Genomic DNA, 21,498 nt, shown 5'->3' with positions numbered 1-21,498 from the left:
TCAGCTCGTGTAACTTCCGGCGGAGCATCCGCGCCAGTTTGTTCCGAGGTAGCTAGTTTTACCGTCAGCATGGATTACAACGCGTCCAAAAGCCGCCTGACGGGCGTCATCTCGGGGAAGCTGAGCACGGCCGCCTCGGAGATCCTGGCGGACGTGGAGGTGACTTTTGTCCTGTACGAAGCGGAGGTTTCGGGCTTGAGGCAGGAGATAGACCGCCTGAAGAGCCAACTGGAGCTGTTCCAGCCTCGGGTTAAAGAGGAGCCCACAGGTCGGTTATCTGCCTGGACGCATCGTTGTCAACCAGGTTCCGCAGAAATATTGGATTTAGTTCCTGAAATTCAGCCAAACTTTCCCAACATTAAGCCAGAAGCAGCGAGAATCTCCGCGTTTTCAGCTGCAGTGACGCTGTAAAGGATTTTCTGTTTAATTTCTACAAAAATATAACGTAAACTTACTGTAGTACTTTTGTAAAAATACAATTGAAACATTTTAAATATATCAGCGCTCCAGGAATAACGGTTCAAAACAAAGACAGTCAATTGGTGTTAAACAGCGACTCCTAGCGGAACCTGTGGGTAAATTATCTATCTATCTATCTATCTATCTATCTATCTATCTATCTATCTATCTATCGTTCTGCAGGAAAAAAAACAATCATGTTGTTTTTAATTTTCTTCTTTTTATTGTTAAAATTCTGTTTTGTTTAGTTTTTTTGTCCCAGATTACAAAATGTTAATTTGGGGGCAGTTCAAAGCATTTTTATAAAACACATAGTGGTGGGACTAGATTATTATTTCATTGAGTTAATTGCAGGGTCTGTAAGGTAGGTTGGTAATTTTATTTCTATAGCACATTTTCAGCAACAAAGCAATACAAAGTGCTTTACAGGAAATGCAAACAAAATAACAAACCAAAGGAAAGAGCAAAATAAGAAAAATAGTCTATTAATGTTGATCTAGAGTATATTGTCAGGTCTAAATACCTATTAGAGACAATTTAAACAAACACAGGAAAGACAAGAGAGTTAGATTCTTTTGTACTCGCGAGGAGAACGGACAGAGATGTGTTTACAGTTACAAATCTCCAACCGCTCTGAAACACATTTGTCTCCTCCTCGCTTTTATTGCTTTTGGGAACCCTCTCACACTGAGCGCTGCAACTCTCAAAGGGCGGGTGTCAGGTCTAAATACCTATTAAGGACACATTAAACAAACACAGGAAAGACAAGAGAGTTAGATTCTTTGTTTCTCGCGAGGAGAACGGACAGAGATGTGCTTTCAGTTACAAATCTCCTACCGCTCTGAAAACACATATGCCTGCTCCTCTATTTTATTGCTTTCAGAGTCCCTATCACAGAGAGCACTGCAACTCTAGGGGGTGGGGTCAAAGCATTTTAGTTGCAGTGCTAAATGACAATCACTAACTAAACACATGTTATCTACACTCTAGATCCTTCTTGCTCCAGGCACGGCGTCGAATAGGACACGTTGTATAGCTTCAAAGCAACGGCTTTGAAGCACAAAGAAGAGCAGAGCAGAGTTTATTGCAGGACTGTAAAACTCTGCTGGGAGCAACTAGCACCTCCATCTCCCAGGGAGTCCTGCTGAGAATATCTATCACCTCTCTCTCAAGGAGGCTTTAAGAAGGAATCAGAGCTATTTAACACACAGAAACATTACTTATACTAAGAGTAAAAGAATAAAAGCATATAAGTAAACATTATTTAAATGTAACTACAAGGCTACATAATACAACGAATATTTGATAATACCAGTAATACAATTTACCCAACAGCGGGGCATCACATGGTTGCAGCGCTAATGACATTCACTATCTAGACACATGTTATCTACACTCTAGATCCTTCTTGCTCCAGTCGAGTACCAGACACGGCGTCGAGTAGGACACGTTGTATATAACACAAGAGAGCAGAATTTATTGCTGGGCAATAAACTCTGCTAGAAGAGTTGTCTCCGCTATCTCCCAGGCTTCACTGCTCTCTTTCTCAAGGAAGTCACAGGAAGGAATCAAAGTTATTTAACACACAGAAACATTACTTATACTAAGAGTAAAAGAGAAAAAGCATATAAGTAAACATTATCTAAATGTAACTACAAGGCTACATGATACAACGAATATTTGATAATACTAGTAATACAATTTACCCAACAATATAAACTAGATACTCTTGTTCATGGTTGGTAGATAAGTAAGTATCCTCTGGTCTAATTCCTTTTCTGGGTTGGAAGAACAGGAGTCTAAAAAGTAGTTGCTAAGGTAGTTTTTCTGGATTCTAAGTTTGTTCTAATCTCTGCTCTGGGTTCTGAATAAGTATATTACGTATAAGTAAGTATTATCTGAACTTTCTAAGTATGCTCTAAATTTTCAAATGTAACAATTACTCCACAGTTTCTAAATAATAACAAAAAACCAAAAAAATTTCTGTTCTGGAAGAATTTTTTCGTTCTAATTCCTTTTCTGGGTTGCAATAATAGGAGTCTCTCTGCATAATAAACATTTAAACATTAATCTAAGAAGTTTAACATTGGTCTAAATAGTAAGTACTCCACAGCAGTGTTGTATAAAGTACTGAAATCTCAGAGTCAAGTAAAAGTACAAGTACCTCTCCAAAATACGACTTTGGTAAAAGTCGAAGTCAGTGACTGAAATGTTACTTGAGTTAAAGTCTTAAAGTATCTGAAACGTCTTGTACTTAAGTATGGAAATTACTGTAAAAATGGATGTACTCAAGTAATGTAATGAAAAGTACAAGTAAAAAGTAAAACAAGGCAAGTGTGAATGACATTTCTTATATTTTGGTAAACTTGTCAAATAAACTTAAAATAATGTACCCAACCAAGTGCAGACAAAATTAAACCTGCTAATAAATTGTTCCAGTTTTAAAGAGTAGCACATGTTAATGGTTTGTGGTTTTGAACTTGCATGCCTTTCCTATATTCGTTAAATTTAGTCTAAATTGCTATCGCTATGGCTTCTGTCCCCCATTGAACTAGGGTGACCAGACGTCCTCTTTTTCCCGGACATGTCCTACTTTTCAGACCTAAAAAGATGTCCGGGGGGAATTTAAAAATTGTCCGGGATTTTGGTCAACTGCCTCAAACACATTACATAGCTTACAGTGCATTATAGGGCACGGCGCTGCGTGTCACGTAATCCCTGAGCCGCGTCAGTGCGGGCAGCACTCTTCTGTGTTCGTCCCTCCCTCCCACCCGCTGTACGGTGTTCTGATTTCCCCAACAATGGGAGAAGCGAAACAGGTGTATCCTATTGGAGGTGATGAACAAGCCCAGGCAAGCAGGCTACGGACTTTGTTCGGTAGCCTACTTGCTAATCAGTAGGTGGGATCAAAACACTTTTGTTTCTCTCTCTCGCTTTTTTGTAACGAGTAACTAAACCACACATTGAAAATGTATCGGAGTAAAAGTACGCAATTAAGTTCGGAAATGTAGTGAAGTAAAAGTGAAAGTCATCAAAAATTTTCATACTCGAGGAAAGTATGAAGTACTCCAAAATATACTTAAGTAAAGTAGTGAAGTATTTTTACTTCGTTACTATACAACACTGCTCCACAGTTTATAACAAGTAATAAAAAATAAACAAGAGGACAAAACACATTAGGCACACTCAACATTCAGACAAAACAAAGACATGGGTGGAGGCATTGACATCAAGGAGTGTGTGTGTGTTTGTGTGTTGCATTTATATTGCCATGACAACCACGTTGCTCAGCCTCCCGACAGAACTCCGATAAGATGTTGTTATCGAGGCATGTCCTTGGGAGCGTTCAGCTCCACAGCTGCATGGATAACAGGAGGAGGGAAGGAGCGTTATGTTTACATATCTTTAAAATTTCAATCTTCCCTAAAATCTCTCTGATGCATCTCAGTTCCCAATTATCCAAATTAGTTTGGTCGTTCCACTGAACCTAAACTAGAAACTTCTCCCAGATCGATTCCATCCCATTAGTGAGTTTTGAGTCCTCAGCTGGGCTGCGAGTCTCAGAAAGACTCACATCCAATTTGTGTCTCTGTCCAACCAACAGTCCGAGTGTTCGCTAGTTCTGCCAAATCCGTCACAGATTTGTCAATAAGCCAGAAATCCACAAGCTCCAAACAGCCGAAATCCTGATATTATGAATAAATCCAGGCTGAATACCACCGGGTTTGTCCCCACATGACAAGAGGCCTCTCCTGTGCCCAGACTTCTCCTCGAGAAAATTTAATCAATTGCACTGAGAGAGCAGTTGACCAGATCAATAATTTGTAGATTCGGGGGATGTGCAAGAAAAGGCTCCAGAAATATAGAAAAAGAGAAAAAGCAGCAGAAAAACAGAGCAAGCAGGTTGGGAGGGGAGCAGGGGAAAAAAGCGTCTGCCTTCAAGAGAGAATGTCTTGTAATAAACATTTTAATCAAAATATATTAACATTTTCATTTTTAGAACAATTTTTGCTGCTAAATTATTGAATAAATCGACATATGAGCTCAACAACAAAAATATTTTTGTTTTTAATCTGCTGGACGGACCACAAGAATGATACTTGAGCCCACAGACAGACAGTACAGGCATATCATACATTTTCTGACTCCTTAGAGTCTGTTGAGTATTCTAGTTGTTAACTCTTGTGTCCCTGGAAACCACTGGGATAAAGGAAATGTATCTAGTGTTGAGGAAAAATGATTATTTTTAGTGCTTAATACAGTTAATCTTACGGAATGTGTAAAAGGTATATTCAACACTCTTATTTTGAACAAATTTCTTTATTTTGAACAGGTTTGTGTTGAGCATTCGGGATTGGGCCAGATGAGCAGGCATTCAGACAAACAGGGGCAAAATGCAGATCTCTCAATGGGGCCTCCCGCTGTGCGGCCAGAGCACAGGAGGCCATAAAATTAGCATTTCCTGCAGGGCAATAAATGGAGCTTGGGGGAGAGAGGCCTGTGCTGTTCACAGCAGATCGGAGGCCTGCCGGAGGCCAGCATCTGGGATGGTGTGAAGTCTTGTCTCAGGTTTTTCTGTGCCCGGAATGACCGTGGAGCCACGGGGGGGTCGGCACGCAGCTGTTCGCTCTTTTGTTTTACCAGAGACCAGATGGCCCTTTGATCTTTGCCGTAAATTAGGGGGAGTTCCAAGTTTCTCTGAGTGTCCAAGGTAGCTTCCAGTTGGTCAACTAGAGGAATGCCTTAAGTGCATATATTAAAAAACAAAGACACACCTTTAGTATAAGACTTTGTGCACAGCACTAAAAATTCAGAGAGCTGCCACTATTTTGCTTTTTTCCATCGGCTCTCTCCAAAGACGCGTCTTTGTTTTGTTTTTTGTCTGTCTTTGTTTGTATAAGGGAAACAATGCATATCTCTGTTCCTCTGCAGCTTTGTTGATTGATTCATGCGTTGCTTTGTATGGGATTAAACTCTGTGATTCTGTGACGTCAACGCGCAGTGTTGTTTTCCCTGCTCGCTGCACGCCGCCCGCTGAGAGGACCCGGAAGTAAGGAAGAGAGAGCCAAACGTTTTGTCCAAAGTTAATTTTAAATTATTCTTCCTTAATACTAGTTTGGTCAAAAGGTGTGGAAAAATGTGTATTATTTTTGGTTTAACGGGCTCTAGTGGCCTCTGTGTTGGTCAGAGACTCAAAACCTGGTTAAATGAAAGCCAAGAGTGTCTGTCCCCTTTAAGATGATACCAAACATTATAACCTCTCTTCCTACTCTACCTTTGATTAGGATTAGGGAGCTCTGGTTACATTAGTTAGCAACTCCTGGAAGGAGGGGCAAACCAAAACCCAAATGCTGACACACTCATAAATCTTTTCAATACAGTGGAATCCTGTCTTTGTGCATGTGAGGTCTCAAACGCAGCTCCTGTGTCTCTGGGTCACAAGCTTTGACCTTTAACCTGGGGTGTTTTTCTCTCAGTTTTGGTCCCAGAGTGGCTGGTATCGGCTTCCAGTTTGGCCAGCTTATCAGCTTCCTGCAGACATTTGTCACACAACTCAAGTTACAGAGAAACACAGAAAGAATGCCACAGTCTTTATAGATAAGGATGACCATATACTGTAAATATATATATTATTTACAATTCTAACACAGACCTTTGGCACATGCCCACACCATGAACCTAAACCAGACATACTTCAGTCTCAAAAAGCAGATTTTTTTCCAAAGGGATTGTTTACTTCACGAGCTGATAACTATGACTCAGCCACCATTTTGGAAGCGCTATCATACCACAATATTAACTACAGACATGTATCTTTTCAAAATAGACTTTGCCACCCTGAAATGGACAGAAACATGGTCTGGCCCATGGACTATATGTTCATCGACTCCATTTGCTTGTTTTGAGTGAAATGTGTGAATTGCAAGCAGATTAAATGAAACATGGAATCAGAGCGTCTGCAAAAGTAAATGAACCACAGCTGCACTGGTAAAGACAATCAGGTAAAAGACTCAGGTGAAACACACGTGGAGACCAATCAAATGAGACATCCTTGGGAAAAGTTTTGAGGTTCACTTCCAGTCAGAAGAAACTTTTAAAGGGAGAGGAAACCAACCAAACCAGTGTTGTGTCAAGGCATAAAAACCAGATCAACAATGCTGAGAGGAAAGGAGACATCTGAGGACATCAGGAGGAAGGTGGTGACAGCCCATCAGTCTGGGGAAAACTATTAGACCAAAACATTCCTGCTTCATCCATCCACTGTGAGACTAATCATTTACAAATGGAGGCATCACATCACTCTGCCCAGAAGTGGACGGCCGTCAAAACTCACAAAGAAGCACCAGAAAAATAATAATGCAGCTAAAGGTCAACCCACGCATCACCTCCAGAGTGACGGACCTCTCTGTCAGCGTCTGGGATGAATGTACATGCGTCTACAATCAGGCGAAATATCAATAGACTTGACATTCATGGGAGAGATGCTAGAAGGAAGCCTCTGCTCTCAAGAAAGAACAAAGCCGCCCGTTTAAACTTTGCCACTTGGACAAACCAGAGGCTTTCTGGAAGTCCATTCTCTGGACGGATGAGTCCAAAATGTAATTATTTGACCACAATCACAGGCGCCATGTTTGGAGAAAAGTAAACACTGCATTTAAAGAGAAGAACCGCCTCCCAACAGTGAAGCCTGGTGGTGGAAATGTGAAAGTCTGGGCCTGATTTTCTGCCTCCGGACCTGGACGCCTCCATATGAAACAGGGAACCATCAATTCCCAGGACTATCAACAAACTCTACATGCCAGATGTTTCTCCAGCCTCACTCGACTGGCAGAGTTCTGCAAGGAGGAGAGGACAAAAATCCCAAAGAGCAAATGTGAGACACTCTGTGGTTACAGAAGACGTTTAGTTGAAGTAACTAAGCTGCTACAAGGTGTAACTGAAAAAGGTCTCATACTTTTGCACTTGGCAGATTTTTGACAGATAAAATACTTTTGTTGAATAAATAATGAAAACATGTAATTTTTTTTCTGTGTCCTTTATTTGGAAGGTCTCCTTTACAGTTTGAGGTTTGGATGTTAATTTCACATGATTATTATAAGTTTTCTGTAGGAAACTTATTATTTACTTTCAAGCTGCACTGTAGTTACATACTTTTAAATAGAATTAAATAACCTAGTATTTTAAAAAAATCTAATTAATTGATTTCTGATGGATTTTGATTCATTTCCTAACAGATTTATTATATAAAATCCTTTTTCCTCTATAAATGTCGACGTTCCTCTGAATATTTACTACATTCTAATAAAACTTGTTCTTCTGTTTCCATCCCAGATCCCATTTCATGTTTCCTGGATTATGTTGTATTTATTGATTAAGCTTTATGTGTAGACCTGGTTCTGTGTTCATTAATAATAATGATAATATTGATTATTTCTGTTTGATCCAGACGACCAGATGCTGTTCTCTCTGTGCGGCGCTGGTGGAGGTGACGGATGGCGGGACGACGCCGGACAGACGCGTGAAATAAGTACGACTTCATCAAAGACAGACAGATTTTAATTTATAAACAAAGATATGTAAACAATTTAAAATATAATTTAAGACACAAATATTGTAATTAACTCAGGTGTTTTGGTTTAACTTTACTGTTTAATGAGAGATTTTTGCCTTTAGTTCAGTTAAATAAAACTGGAGCAAAAACTTTTAAAAAGCAAACTTGTAATAAAAAAATACAACATAAATTGTTTTTTATTTTTAAAGAGCTACAATTTTATTTCCTACTTTTAAATTTTCAAATAAAGATAAACATTAAACTTGAATAAAACGTTTGGCTATAGGATGTTGATTTTTGTGAAAAAATATGTAGAATATTTAATATTTTCCAACATAATGACAAAAACTGGTTGCATAAAAACACAACTCGTTATTTTTATTTAATTCTGTTCTGGAAATTATTCAAAGAATTAATATCTGTATTCTTTATGAAGTTATTTAAGTTAGTATTCAGTTATTTAAGCTGCAGTTTGCAGAAAGTTTTGTTCGTTCTGCTGATTTAAACAATATGTATTTTTATTTAATAAAGTCTGAAAAGTTTTATTTGTATTTTTTTAAATAAAAATTTTCTTTTTAGTTTCATTATTTAAATATAACCTGGAAAGTATTTTATACATAGTTTTAAACTAATTTTAATTTCATTTATATTTGTACAAATATATTTTGACGTTTCTTGTTTATGTTTAACTTTTTATTTCTGTTTTTCAAAATATAAAAATTAATTTGGACTTTTTGTATTTTAAATTTATGTTTAATTTATTCATATTTTGTTTTTGTGTTTAAAACTTTTTTTTTTAGTTTAATCCTTTAAAGGCAACCCGAAACTCATTTTTATTTTATTTATTTATATATATATTTTTTTCTTACGTTTCCTATTTAAATTAAACTTTTATTTGTTTGTTTTTTAATTTATTTAAAATGTTCCTAATTCAGTAACTTTTTTTATTCATGAACTCACTTGTTAACACATTTATTTTTGTAATGATTATTTTCCAATGATCAGTAAGATCTATAAAAACAGAAGCCCTGGACTAGAGCCCTGTGGAACACCACGTTTTATTAAATCATGATAATCATATTACAGATGTTAACTTCTGTAATAATTATTTGGCTGATTTGTGTCCAGAGTCGGAGAATCCTCAGACCCTGAAGATCGTCTCCTACACCGGGGGCCTAACGGAGGACCAACACATCGACAGGCCAGGTTCTGACGAAGCCTTGAGGTTAGAGGTCAAATCTTCCTCTGATGAAAACAGTTCGTCTTTATCAGTTTAACTTTGACTTTAAAAACGTCTTTGTAATTTATTTGGGTCTAAAAAGACAACTCTCCAGCAACGTGCTGCTCAAACCCTTCAGATGGTGCCAGCAGTCTGAGTCTGTCCAGGTTTTATTAACTGTGTCTCCTTTGCTCAGGTTGACTGATGGGATCAACATGGCCGCCTCTCACATCAGAAACCTGGAAAACTACATGGATCTTAAGATCTGCATCCTGACCGACTGGACCATCCAGGAGGTCTCAGACCAAGGTAGGGATGCTCTTGTTCCTCAGGTTCTGTTTCTGGGCTGATTGCTCTGTTCTGAGTGGAACATGGCTGCCGTTTCCCCTCCAGTGGATGATCAGTACCCGGTTCACGAGCTGCAGTGTCGCTCAGGCCAGCAGGAAGCCGACTTCTTGAAGCTGCTGAGGTCCACCTTCCCTCTGCTGGCCCCCAGCACTCCCTTTGAGTCCTTCATCACTGACCCGACCAACAGGCTGCAACCTCTGGAGGTGCAGGCCTTCACACCGGAGCAGATCTGCAGAGCAGCGGGGAACTCTGCCCTCTACATCCGCCTGAAGGTACTGCACCCGACCATAAAGCAGAAAACTCAACTTTCATTGACAAACAGGTTGATGAGTGATGGAAAAATTAGAATTATAATGTTGGAATATCACTGGAGCGTTAACTTCTGCTAAGTACTATGTTGGTTAGCCCTTTAGCATTATGTCAAGAAAATCCGAGCTCATCCCACTTCCCCATGCTGGAGATTTAAGTTTAACAGTAATAATAAATAAAGTTATCTTTAAAATGAATCACTCAAGTGACATCTAGGCCCAACAGTAGACTTAAGTGTCAATAAAATAAATCTGGTTGTGTGTGTTGTTTTTGTCTCATGCAAACTTTGCTTTAATTCTACTTTTTTCTATCTAATCATAAGAAATCATAGTCAGTCAGAGAGAGTCATGAAACAGGAAAAGCAGGTTTCCTGGAAAAAGAGGAAGTAAGTTTCCAGCCTGCAGATTTATAAAAATAGCTGAGACTATTCCTTATTTTAAAGCATGAAAGTTTTAAAGAATGAAATCTAAATTTGATAAGATTCAAAGTAAAATACTTATATTAATATTGGTTTACTTGTAATAATACTTACAGTTACATTTGTGGGAACACTTACAAGAAAAACAAGTAACTTTGGTATCAAATAATTAGAATCATGGATTATTCTTGGTTTCTTTTCAGAAAAACATCTGTAATAACTCACATTAAGATTATAATAAGTATAATTAATAAGTTATGTTATAAAATCATAAATGAATGCTAAATCAGAGAAGCTAAAGAAAATAAATGTAATATAAATGTGATTTTGACATTGAACTTGAAATGGTGTAAAAAGGTGTAACTGCAATTAAACATCACTGATATGTTGGAGGTAGGTGAAAGGTGAAAGGTTAAGGGAAAAAGGGGAACTAACAGGAGAGCAGAGATGACCAACGCCTTATTTAGAAACAGATTGAACAACGTAAATGTTTCAGAGAAAATGTCATGCAGGCAAGGGACACAGGAGGTTGATCAACCCTGAGACATTAGCACAGACATCAGGACATAATGTCTGTAAGACAGTGATGGATATGAGATCATCTGTCTGAGCAGTCAGCCAATTAAACAAGACCAGCATCAGTGCTAGCCAATGCTAACGCACCAAAAGGTGGATAAACCCTATAAAAGGTGGGAGCAAAAGAGGAACCTTTGGTTGGATCCTCCGGGCAGCTTCGAGCCAAGAGATGGACAAAGAACTCTGCAGCTGAAGAAGAGCCGGGGCCACAGAGCCGAAGACTGTCCTGCTCATGGAGACCAACCCGTCAGGCCCACAACCTGTGGCTTCACATCACACTTCTCTCATCGGCTGGGTTCAGACCCCAAAGACAAAGATGAAGATAAAGACAAAGGCAAAGACAAAGAAGAAGAACTGGTGCCTTTTTTCCTGCCAGCACCAAGTCCTGTGTGACCTCACCATCCATGCGGAGAAGAAGCTCATCAGACCTACAGAGATCCCGGCCTTCATCGATCAACATCTTCCTCCTGCTGCAGCACCTTCTTCATCATCAGGCCAGGTCTGGGGTTCGAAACGCCAAACTCCGTCCGTCTCTCTCAAAGGTTCCCTTTTTTAGTTCTCAGTGTCAGCAGTAGGGAAAGACAGACTAGATGATTGATTTTACTTATTTGATTATTTCTGCTACTGAATTAAGCTGTACTGACCCTTGCAAAACTGCTTTACTAATAAAATATTTAGCATAAAGAAAATCTAAAAGATGTTGTGGACATTCAGTTAATGAGTCACCTTAAAGTTCTTTGATGGTTGTAAAATATCTCTGATGTTTGATTCTGGAGAGGAAAAAGTTTAAAATGTTTTTAGGTTGCTGGTAGCCCAAATTTAAAACGTCATCCTTGGGACTCGCCCGAGTCACTAAAACCTACCTGGTTCAATAACAAATGCAAGTTGTAAAATAGAGAACGAGCGACCGTTAACAGGTGTGCTCTGTGAAACTAGTTGGCTGTAGGCTGCTCAGTCTGGCTAATTCACAGGGGGAAGAAGGGTGGGACACCTGGATGGAGGCCGTCAGAAACCAGGCGAATCGTTTCTCGAAACCAGCTTAAACAGAGTTTACTTCAGTTCTGGACAGGGTAAATCCCAGCAGATTTAGGAAACTCAATTAACCCGTTAGAAGGAGAGCTGGTAGCACATCTCCCCTCTCAGAAGAGGAAGCAGAGAGTGAGAGAGTAGAGAAAGGAGGGGGGGGTGTTGCGCAACAACAATTAGCTTCCACTAACTGTTATGTTGGTTAGTCCTTTTCACGTTAGCTTTCACTAAGTACTATGCTGGTTAGCCTTTTAGCATTAGCTTTTACTAAGTACTATGGTGGTTAGCCCTTTAGCATTAGCTTCCACTAAGTACTATGGTGGTTAGCCCTTTAGCATTAGCTTCCACTAAGTACTATGGTGGTTAGCCCTTTAGCATTAGCTTCCACTATGTTGAGACATAGCTTTAGTGAAAATACAGATATCAATCATAAGGTTAAAAATCTTCCTTCTCTCTTAGTGTCCAGTTGAGCAGGAAGCAGGAAGTGGTCAGCAGCCCATGCAGACCAGTGATGACGATGAAGAAGCTCCGCCCATGGAGCTTCAGATTGCACCCGACGCCAAGTGAGAAAACACAAACACTGTGAACGGTGAATCATTTAAGTCTTCATTCCATCCTAAACTTTTTGTGTTTTCTGTTTCTCTGCAGCCGAAACGAGACTCTCCAGGAAAATCCAGTTAAAAATCAGAGTCATCATAATGAAGACATCGTTCTCAAAGTCCGCGTTATAGAGGACTCCCGAATTGAGGCTCTGTCAAAGACTAGTAAACATTTACTGAGTAATTCTAATAACTACTGCGTTGCTACAGCGTTTTAACTTTAGCTTCCAATAATTGCTATGTTGGTACATCACATTAGCTTTAGCAGAAATAATGCTTCTGATTAGTGCTGTTGGTTAGCGCAGCTAGCTTTGTAGCTAACGGTGCTCGCCTCTGGTTATCAGACGCTACACACTAAACCCAGAGTAGATCTTTGAGGGTTTCTATTTTAGAAACAACTTGAGTAACGTTCCTGATTGCTCTGTTTCAGTGCTGAAGAAGTACAAGTCCAAAAAGCTCCGGTGTCCCCGTGGGATGCAGGAGGCAGAGTTCCTGAAACTGCTGATGTCCAAGTTCCCCCAGCTGGCCGCTGGAACGCCGTTTGAGTATTTAATCACCAACAACACCAAGAAACTGCTGCCTCTGAAAGTGAAGTCCTTGACGCCAGAACAGATCAGCAGCGCTGCTGGGAACTCTGCCCTCTACATCCGACTGAAGGTACTGCAGCTGGCGCCAAAACTCCTCAGGAGTCCAAGATGGCTGAACAGGAAGCTGGTTTCTAAAAATGGGTTTTTCTCTTTAGTCTGTAGAGAGAAACATCAACTCCAGCCTGAAAGATCTACTGGCAGAGGCACCAAGAAAAAAGTGATTTATTATAATTTATTACAATAATTTTCTGCTTTCTGTATTTAATTATTTAAAGCAATGTTTAGTTTTCTAAATGTTGTTTTTTCCTCAGAAAAAAGTCTGAAAACAAACGTAAGCTCAAAGAACCAGACACCCACATCAGCCTCAGGATCCACATCCTGGACGACTCCAGCATCAAACTCGTCACGTCAGAAGGTGAATTAAAGCTCAGTGAGGCGAAGGATCCTGGAGGCGTTTCGTTTTTATTCTGGTTCAATAATTATTACATTAGCTTAGCATAAACGCTGCATCATAGCTTCTGATTCCAGTTGAACACGAGTTTTTACGGGTTTTTAGGGTCTTTTTCTTGATGAATTTGATAATCTGCCAATAGAAAGATGAGCATATTTTAAAATAATCACTCAAAACAGATTAGATTTTATGATTAAACCAAAAATGGATTTGAAATTGATCCAATCTAATCGATCTGGATTATTTTTTCTCATCTTCTCTCCAACTTTCTGAGGCGTCACTTTGAAAACACTGGAATTCATAAAAATACTTGATTATTTTTAATGTTTTAAGTGCATGAATATTCACAAAGCAAATAACTGATTCTGTTGGACAAACCAGGAGAAATGATTTTTTATTTATACATTCTCTGCTGCAAATGTCGCCGGTGTATTCATTTTAGAATATGAAGCCTTTTTTGTGTCTTTAGTTGAGTTTTTTGCACAAATAACCATTAAAATGTTTCTATTTTCCCTAAACATGTGCATTACTTGTCTTAAATGTGTTTATAGGCTCTTTATTTGTTTGTGTGTCGTTTTCTTCTCTGTTCCTGCTGACGTTGTTTGTGCGTTTCAGTGCGAAGGAAGTGTTGTCAGAATAAACTGCAGTGTCCTCGTGGGATGAAGGAAGCGGACTTCCTGAACCTGCTCAGGTCCACCTTCCCTCAGCTGACGCTGTTTGAGTCCTTTAAGTGCGACCGCAACAGGAAGCTGCTGCCTCTCCAGCTGCCGTCCTTCACACCTGAGCTGATCCGCAAGGCAGCCGGGACGTCTGCCCTCTACCTGCGGCTCCAGGTACTGCAGCAGGCCGGACTCGATCACTGACAGCGCAGCAGGAAATCCTCGGATTACCTGATAACTTAAAAACATTTTCCTTTCAGCATCCAGAGAAACCCGATGATAGAACAGAAGAGACTCGGCAGAATAATCAGGATGGAGAACATCCACCCCCCCCACATCCAGCTACACCCAGTAACAGGTAAAAACCTTTCAGTTTCCAGACAATCTGATCAGCTCTGTCTTTTAATCCTCCTTTTTCTGTCTTCCAGAAATGAGAACCCCAACCCAGCAGAGTGTGAAGACACTCACATCAACCTGAAAGTCTTCTACCTGGAGGAATCCCAGATGGATTTGTTTTCTTCCTCTTTCAGCCCGCAGCTCCGTAATTAAGACTTTTCTGCCCTTTTCTGTTGCTGATGCAGTTTAGAAAAGCAGAAATCTCTCATGTAAAAGTAAAAACAGAAACAATCCCACAGTCAACACTGCAGTTTTCACAGAAAACAGAACCCAGAAACACCAGCGCGCTCAGTGTCGTGATGCTCGACTCGGCTGAACTCTGGACGGTTCGGTTTGTTTTCCGTCAGCCGAGTCACAGCTGCACATGGAGGACAAACATTACCACCGTCAGGCAACAAAACACGGTGCAAAGCGGCTGAAAAATAGTAACAGTTAAAAGAATTTAAGGTGCAACAGCAGAAATTCAAAGCATGTAGCTTCACACAGACAGAAAAATAAAATTACAATAAAATACTGCACAGTAACAAAAAATGTCCAAAGTGATCAATAATCAGATACATGAGTGAATGTCTACAGCAACAGCACTGCTAGATAAGATCTATGCAGAGGCAGAAACTTCACAGATTCTCATTTATTCCAGGGAGGAACAGGAAACGCATCACCTCATCATCGCTGTTTGTCCTCATAGTGATGAGCTGCAAACAAACTGTTGAATTAAACTAATATTTACAGGATTTCCCCCAGAAACAAACATCCAGAGGTAAAATATGCCTAAAGTTTAATGAAAATGTGAAAAGAAAGATTTTCCACTCCATAAAAATAATAATAAAAACCCATTTTGCTCATGAAGGATGGATCCCAAAGACAGTTTTAGAGTGAGAACTGGACAGGACCAAGCATGGAGCCTTGGGGAATCCCATATGAAAAGGAAATACTTTAGTTTCTTTTTTGTACTTTAACTTTCTGACTCAGAGTTAAAAAGCTCCAGTAGTTTCCTCTCAGTAGTTAACTGTAGTTTATTTAAACTCCTGATCTTCTGGTAAATAACCAAACTGGTGAATCAGCTCTACATTAGCGAACAGTTTCAGTAAAACCTGATCTGAGTTTTGATTTCCTCTTTGTTTGTTAAGTTTTTCAGAAGTTTCCGGTCCATGTGCTGACCTGTCCTCGAGGTCTTCCGCAGTCGGACTTGCTGGCCTTCCTCAGATCCACGTTTTCTCAGCTGGCTTCAGATCAGCCCTTCAGTGTTTTTGCTCTTCAAGGCCAGAAGATGCTGCAGCTGAACCTGAGCAGCGTGAATCCAGAGGAGATCCGGGCGACCATCGACTCTCTGGAGGCTTCGGTCATCTGCGTCCAGCAGCTGGTGCGTCGACCGCGACCCAGATTCCTTTACCTCGACACAAACCGGAGACGTTTAATCACATTCTGACGTATTTCTGAAACTCTAGAAGGATCTTCCTCAGAAAGAAGCCGATGAATCTAAAGATCCTCGTCCAAGAACTCCACAGGCCAGGTGAGTCAGGAACAACCGGGTTCAACCTGGGGATGGGGATCGACAAGAACCGGTTCTCTACAGGAACTGGTTCTCTACAAGAACTGGTTCTCTACAGGAACTGGTTCTCTACAAGAACTGGTTCTCTAGAAGAACCGGTTCTCTATAAGAACTGGTTCTCAGTAGTTCAGATTCTGTTTTCCGTTCCCGTGCCGTGGCTGTATTTGTTTGATGACATGGAGTGATATTGGAATCGTATTGATAAATCCTAATAAATCTCCATCCTCAGTTAAACTCTTTGATTTCTGACTCATTTTTCTATTTTCTCTTATTTTGTCAGCATTCAGGAACCCAGCAGGACGAACTCTGACCCAGACGACCTGGTGGAGCTGAAGATCTGCATCGTGGCCGACCCCATGATAGACGTTGCCTCTCCTCTAGGTTTCAATAGTCAATCAATCAATCAAATTTATTTATGTAGCAGGTTTCAGCAACATGGCAGTTCAAAGAGCTTTGCATCATAAAAGCACAAAATTACAAAATCATAGAAAAACAGTCAACAAGTGAAATATTACATTTTGTCTGGTTTCGTTGTTAAACATCAGATTATTGATTAATGTTTCATTGATTATTAATCATAACAGCTCTAACCAGCTGGGTTTGTAGTCTAGATTTAAAGGCATTCACTGTTTCAGCAGTTTTGCAGTTTTCTGGACGTTTGTTCCAGATTTGTGGTGCATAGAAGCTGAAAGCTGCAGGAATCAAAGCCACTAAAGAGAAACTAAAGCCTGGATGAGTTTCTCTTTAGTCCTGTGGTCCTGGAAATGTTCTGCAGCTGGGAGAAGACCCAGTTTGGAACAGAAGGGTCAGGTCAGAGGTCAGCCTGATCTCTAGTTCCCAGCTGGAAGAACTGCAGCTGATCTATAATTCTAGATCTATGACTCTAGATTGCTCCTCTTTAGGTCTGAAGATAATAGCTCCAGTTTTGTTTTTGCTCAGTGTGTTCAGGTCTCCATAGCGACCAGCAGTCTTTATTTCTCCCAGTGTTGCAGAAATACCCCGTCCTGGAGTTCCAGTGTCCCGGGACCCTTCAGGAGGCCCAGTTCCTCAGCCTGTTGCGGACGACCTTCCCTCAGCTGGCTGGAGAAGCGCTGGACTTCCTGACCGGTCACGGCGGCGACGTGAAGCCCATCAACCTGCAGAATCTGACGTCTGATGACATCAGCAGGACGCTGAGATCAGCCGGCGGTTCTCTGCTCTACGTCCGCCTGAAGGTCAGAAGCCTTTTCTGTTTCCTGAGGCTCCAGCAGCGCATGGAGATGCTTCAGTGTTCAGGTGGGGAGGTGTCGGCTTCATTCGGGTCTCAAACTCTTCCAGGAGCAACGTAACGTCCAGACCGGCATGAAACGGAGTCGCTCTGACGTTTCTCCCACCAGGTAAGTCCTGAATATTCCTCCAGGCTGTAGATGGATCTCTGTGGGGATTTAAAAATGAAACGAAGCGCGAAGATGCAGCGTTCTGTTTGCAGAGGTTGAGACCAAACCGTACCGGGGTTCACCGGGGTTCACTGGGGTTCACTGGGGTTCACCGGGGTTCACTGGGGTTCACCGGGGTTCACTGGGGTTCACCGGGGTTCGTAGCGGCTGTGTTTCCTGACCAGTGGTTTGCGTTCGCACATGCAGAAAAGATTTAGATCTGGTTTGAAATCTGAGTTTTGTTCAAGAAAAAATTTTTTTCCTTTAATAATTTAAAAAATAATCTTTTCAGAAGGTTCATGGGAACAAAATCTGCATCTTCAGGTCTGAGTTGCAAACTTTCAGTGTTGGACTCACTTCTGCTAATAGTGGAGTTTTTCAGTTAGCACTTTCGCTAACTGTTAGCGCACTTAGCGCTAACGCCATAACTTAGCGCTATTTACTTGGCTGTTTTGTCGTCTTTCCGTTGATTAAAGTTTGACGCCTGTGTTGAAGTTTTGGTTATTGACTGTTAAGAACAGTCGATAACTTTTATATTCATGCTCTTATTTTGAAGTAGGTTACGCAGCAGGTCAGTTTCCTGTTTGCTCTTGTTAATCTCTTTCAAACAAGAAACATGCAGGAACAAAAGAAATGATACTAGAGGACAAGATATAAACATAAATACAATCTAAGGGAATTGTAGAAAATATAAGTTGTTTCTGAATTAAGCTTAGCGCTTTAGCATTAGCTCCTGCTAAACACTGCGTTGCTGGAGTCGTTTGTGGGACGACTGCAGACCGATGATTTCCATCTGATTTACACATTGTTACTGTATCTTACAGGCGGGGCCTCCTTCATAAGCTGTTGCCGTTTATTTTGACAGACATGTAGCATGTTAATGCAAAGCATCCTTTAACCATGCTAACTTATGTTTGCCCTGCAGCAAAAATGGAAAAAAACTAAGGAAAAGATTGAAGACTCAGTCCAGCACAGCAGCGTCAAGTGAGGATGATGAAACAGAAGACAGCGAAGACGACGGCGATCAGAATAATGTCAAGGTCACCAAAGTCTTGGGTCTGGAGCCCAAACGCAGCGCAGACAGTAATCCTGTGGAGGAGACGGACAAACATCCCGACCCAACGCCAAACAGCCAGACAGACGACGAGCGGACGGACGACAGCGAGGATGAAAACTACTACAAAAATCCTCTGGTTTGCAAGCTCTCTCTCGCTCTTCTGCAGCCGGGGACGTCTGGGCAGAGTTCAGAGCAAGACACGAAGACTGAACCCGCGGATCCAACGGAACAGAAAGATTCAGGCGAGGCGGCGAACAGTCAGGTAGATGATGACGAAACGGAGGACAGCGAGGACTACGACGAGCGGGAAAGCATAAAGTCTTCCCGCCTGTCGTCTTTTCACCCCGCGAGGCCAGAGAACGAAATGAAGCAAAACACGAGCAAAAAAGAGGTAAAGACGAAGAAGAAGAAGAAGAAGAAAGACAAGAAGAAGAAGGAAAAGAAGCAAAAGGAGAAGGGGAAGAAGAAGGAAGCTGGATCGACAAACTTCAGGACCGAAGAGGTGGAAATAGTTGATAGTGAGGATGAAGATGATAAAAACACAGAGTCCACTACAGTCACGTCTCTGCAGCCTCGAACATCTGGTAAAGATTCAAAGAGACAAACAGGAGCTGGGACAACGGCAAAGAGGAAAAAAGCCAAGCATCCACCAAACAAAGAGACGAACTGCAAGAAAGAGGAGATGGAAATCATTAATATTGAGGATGATGATGGAGACGAAGCATCTTCACTGCCTCAGGTGTTCGGTCAAGATGCAGAGCAGCAGAAGACCAGAACAGCAGACGGAAATGAAGTGGAGCGTTCAGCAGTTAACATGGAGCCGGTGGAGATAGTTGATAGTGACGATGGAGACGGAGATAAAGACTCAACGTCCTTATGGACTTCTGAGGCGTTCAGGCTTTCAGCTGCAAACACAAACAGCAGTTTGCCTCCATCCAATCCCGTTCATAAGACTCTGCATCGGTGTGAAATCTGTCAAACGGTCCACCAGTCGAAGAGAATCCTGATCAGACACGTGTGGACCCATGTGAACAACCAGGACTTCCTCTGCGGAGTCTGCCGGCAGCGCTTCGACTGCACGGCGTCACTGAAGATCCACCTCCAGACTCACGAGAAAACCTACACCTGCAAGGTCTGCGGGAAATCTTTCCTCTCCAAAACCGGCCTCAAGGGACACATGGTTCGACACAAAGGTGACGCACAAGCCTGAAACCCAGAGGTTTTCTTTTAAAACACGAGACTGAAGTCGTAATATTTATGAAAACAAAAACATTTTAGCAGAAAGGTTTCACTGTTGGCAGAATAAAGACACAATGTTGCTGGAAGAAAATCGAACAGTGATGAGAAAAATATTTTAATTAGAAAAAAAGCTCAGATGGAGTCGATAGGATCTGACTGGACCAGCTCAGCTGCTCTGGGTCTTTATTTCAAACTGATTCAGTCGTTTAAAGAATCGTTTCAAACTCCTGCAGCTGAAATCATTTAATGTCGTTTAAAGATGAAGAATTTCCTCATTATATAGCGATCATAAGAAGAGATTTTCTGGATGATAAATTGAAGTTATTGCGATAAACGATAATATTGTTGTTTTGAGATCATTTTCAAGTAATGTAGTGGTAATGGCTTTATAATTATTATTAACATTATTTAACACTGGAGGTGGAAGACATTTAAAATATCCACAATAAATAAACAAATAAAATGAATTATGAAATCTCTGGAAATAAAAACGAGCCAAAGGAACCAGAGTGAAGTTTTCAGCAGAAAAGGAAACATGATGAATTATGCAAATGGGACTTATTTTAATTTTATCATATAATTAATTAGTTTTTTATGACAGGCATCTCTTATTCATAAAGCCGGTTTCTCATTTTAACGCAGTTTGATGTGGAGTTCTCATGAAATTACAACTTTATGCTCATTTTAAGAACAAAACAAACAAACAAATAAACTTCCTTGTTTGGTCCTAATTCTCCGTCATGAGTAACTGGCTGAAGCTCTGAGAGAAAAGCCAGAAAAAGACGAAGATTTTCACTGCAAATTCAAAACGTTCTGCAGCTTTTCAGTTCTTCTGATAAGTTTAAAGATAAACAATGTTGCTGCAATTTTTTCACAAGATGATAAAAAGCTAAATACCATTTGGAAAAGAATAAGCTGAAAAGCCGACAAGTTTAAAAAGTTTTAATGTTTTAAGTCTGAAAACTTCAGCGAATCTTTTGGACTTTTTCTGTTTTGAGGATCACAAACTGGATTAATAAACTCAAGTTTGAAATGATTTTGAAGCTTAAACAGTGAAATGATATTAAACTACTTACATTCTAAGTCAATTTGTTATTTTCTAATTTGGTAGGAAATAATTGAGGAACAGAGTTAAACCCTGAAAATACTTAATTATGATTTTAAAGCCACATTTAAACCCGTTTCAAACAGTCAGAATATGAAACAACATTTAAAGTCTGCTGTAAATCTGTCTGCAGGGGGCGCTCCTGAGCAGAAGTAACCTGAAGCCCAAGACCAGAACCTGGACGGCGTCTGCAGAAGAAACCTGCGTCCCCTCAGGAAAACCATTAAAACCATAAAAACTGTAACAGCAACATCTGAATATCAACTGATGTTGACGTTGTTGAGCTGCTGGGTTCCTGCAGCAATATCCAGGTACTGAATATCAGAAAAGCAGCTGCTCAGGTGAGTTCTGGTCCGGTCCGGCGGACTGAGTAAAGAAGGAAGCGTGTTCTCCTTGGGTCCTTCGTGTTTCTGTTACATCTGATTTATTTGTTGATGTTTGAAGAAGATTTTCCTGCTGCTCCTGACCAACGTCCAGAGTTTGGTTTTGCTCCTCGTTCCTCACTCTTGGGACGTTTCTTAAGAAAAAGTG

The 21,498-nt window shown here is 40.6% G+C and overlaps 1 protein-coding gene and 1 long non-coding RNA gene across 3 annotated transcripts; one reads left to right on the top strand and one right to left on the bottom strand.

Moving 5' to 3' along the window:
• The first annotated feature begins 30 nt into the window (after positions 1-30).
• Positions 31-21,177, top strand: LOC116732563 (uncharacterized). Of its 2 annotated transcripts, none has more exons than XM_032582832.1 (20): positions 31-268; positions 7,907-7,987; positions 9,140-9,236; positions 9,427-9,539; positions 9,624-9,850; positions 12,367-12,470; positions 12,556-12,671; positions 12,937-13,163; positions 13,249-13,310; positions 13,405-13,508; positions 14,160-14,377; positions 14,464-14,561; positions 14,632-14,744; positions 15,730-15,962; positions 16,048-16,112; positions 16,432-16,532; positions 17,136-17,365; positions 17,469-17,527; positions 18,492-19,816; positions 21,101-21,177. In XM_032582832.1, the coding sequence occupies exons 1-20, from the start codon at positions 70-72 to the stop codon at positions 21,121-21,123; spliced, it is 3,795 nt and encodes a 1,264-aa protein (XP_032438723.1). In that variant the 5' UTR covers positions 31-69; the 3' UTR covers positions 21,124-21,177. The 2 variants fall into 2 exon arrangements, with proteins under 2 accessions (XP_032438723.1, XP_032438722.1); XM_032582831.1 differs by having other exon boundaries at positions 12,556-12,686.
• Positions 1,238-2,073, bottom strand: LOC116732676 (uncharacterized). Its single transcript, XR_004341844.1, has 2 exons — positions 1,854-2,073; positions 1,238-1,443 (listed from the first exon to the last, which is right to left on the bottom strand). It is a non-coding gene; the product is annotated as an uncharacterized LOC116732676 (long non-coding RNA).
• Positions 21,178-21,498: the final 321 nt, after the last annotated feature.

The sequence above is a fragment of the Xiphophorus hellerii genome, chromosome 14, assembly GCF_003331165.1.
Source record: "Xiphophorus hellerii strain 12219 chromosome 14, Xiphophorus_hellerii-4.1, whole genome shotgun sequence".
Lineage (NCBI taxonomy): Eukaryota > Metazoa > Chordata > Actinopteri > Cyprinodontiformes > Poeciliidae > Xiphophorus > Xiphophorus hellerii.
The sequence above is the reverse complement of the archived record's forward strand: the minus strand, read 5'-3'. Positions and strand labels throughout refer to the sequence as shown.